Consider the following 1,460-nt stretch of genomic DNA (forward strand, 5'->3'; position numbering starts at 1 on the left):
GACAGCAATGAGGCCTTGTTTGTTCAGACTATGCAATGGCAATATCATTAGCTGGTGCCATTCTCATAATGGCATGTTTTTTAATACAATACCAGTAGCCAAAGGGCATATCACTTTCAGCCAGGCTATAACTGGTCAAGTTATCTAGTGTTTTCTTATCCTGCAAAAGACTTTTCCAAAGGTCCTCTGGTTCATTATCATGAACTTGGTTGATTACCTAACCCCTGTGTTCTTTCTTCCAGGGGTTCAAAGTGGAGATGGAGAGGTCCTAATTGAGGTCAGCATGCACTGTGACGAGTGCGAGTATGAGTGCTACGACCTTGACCCAAAAAACAAAAAGTACAAATGTGCCTGTCCCCCTGGTGAGGAGCTGGGTGAGGATGGGCGGTCATGTCTCCGTGAGTTTCATGTTATCTACTTATTTACAATCACTGCAGACCACGTCATGAAATACATAAGGCACATTCTGCTTGCATGAGTTTTATGTGATTTATTCATACCATAGCATAGCTCTACATAAAGCATTATGTAATATGGATCAATTGTCAAAGGTTTAGTAGACTTTTCTGGTACAATTTCCATTTTATGGGGCTTTCATTGAAGTTGTACATACTGATTCAAGTATGACTAAATGTATTTGACCGTAAACCTAAGGTATGAAAAATTGAAAATGGTATACATCCCTAATCCGTTCATACACAGTATCTATTTCTAATTGTGTCCAGGCTTTTTATGTGAGGACCCTGGCACACCACGGAATGGCCACCGAGTCCCTGCTGTGGGGACTTCCTCCCTGCTGAATGGTACGACTCTTGAGTATTCCTGCAATAAGGGATACTACCTCTCCGGACCAAAAACCATCACTTGTACCAGCGATGGCACCTGGACTCCTGAAAACAACCAGCAATGTCTTGGTATGCATCACTTTTACTTTCATTTGATAGGTACATTGTTTAAGACTTGATCTGCAGAGCTTGACATAATTCATTTTGAGTATGTCCTGTAATATTACCAGTAGGCACTGGACATTGCAAGTACTGTAAAACACCTGTCATTAAATGAAACTATATTGAAGCTGACCAGTCATGTAAAACATTATTGCAGTTGGCCAGTCATATGAAAAGATATTGCAGTTGACCGGTCATATTTCAGCATATATCAAAACACATTGCACTTGAACCGTCTCAGTTAACCCGATATCAGAATGAATCTCAAGTGACTTGCAATATTTTGTGATCAGTTCAGCAGAGCTATAGCTCAAATGTTGATTGATGATATAGCATGAAGTTCTCTGCTCGATAGATATGAGGTCCAAATTTCACAGGTTTAACTTCCCAAATGCCAAATAACGTATCATCTTAGACTGATCAAGGGTAGGGAACAGTGATATTAGTCCTAGTTTTGAGTCTTGCATAAATTTCTTAGAGCTCAGGTGACGACGCTTCAACACCCACACATAC

General features: G+C 40.3%; 1 protein-coding gene across 3 annotated transcripts in view; it reads left to right on the top strand.

The window, feature by feature from the left end:
- The window catches only part of LOC118415382 (leukocyte tyrosine kinase receptor-like), a 60,657-nt gene that overhangs the window by 47,783 nt on the left and 11,414 nt on the right, over positions 1–1,460 (top strand). For all 3 annotated transcript variants that reach the window (XM_035819948.1, XM_035819968.1, XM_035819958.1), the window contains 2 exons: positions 243–398; positions 726–914. In XM_035819948.1, the coding sequence (XP_035675841.1) occupies positions 243–398; positions 726–914 (345 nt within the window). The remainder of the gene's footprint in view (positions 1–242; positions 399–725; positions 915–1,460) is intronic.

This window comes from Branchiostoma floridae, chromosome 1, assembly GCF_000003815.2.
Source record: "Branchiostoma floridae strain S238N-H82 chromosome 1, Bfl_VNyyK, whole genome shotgun sequence".
NCBI lineage: Eukaryota > Metazoa > Chordata > Leptocardii > Amphioxiformes > Branchiostomatidae > Branchiostoma > Branchiostoma floridae.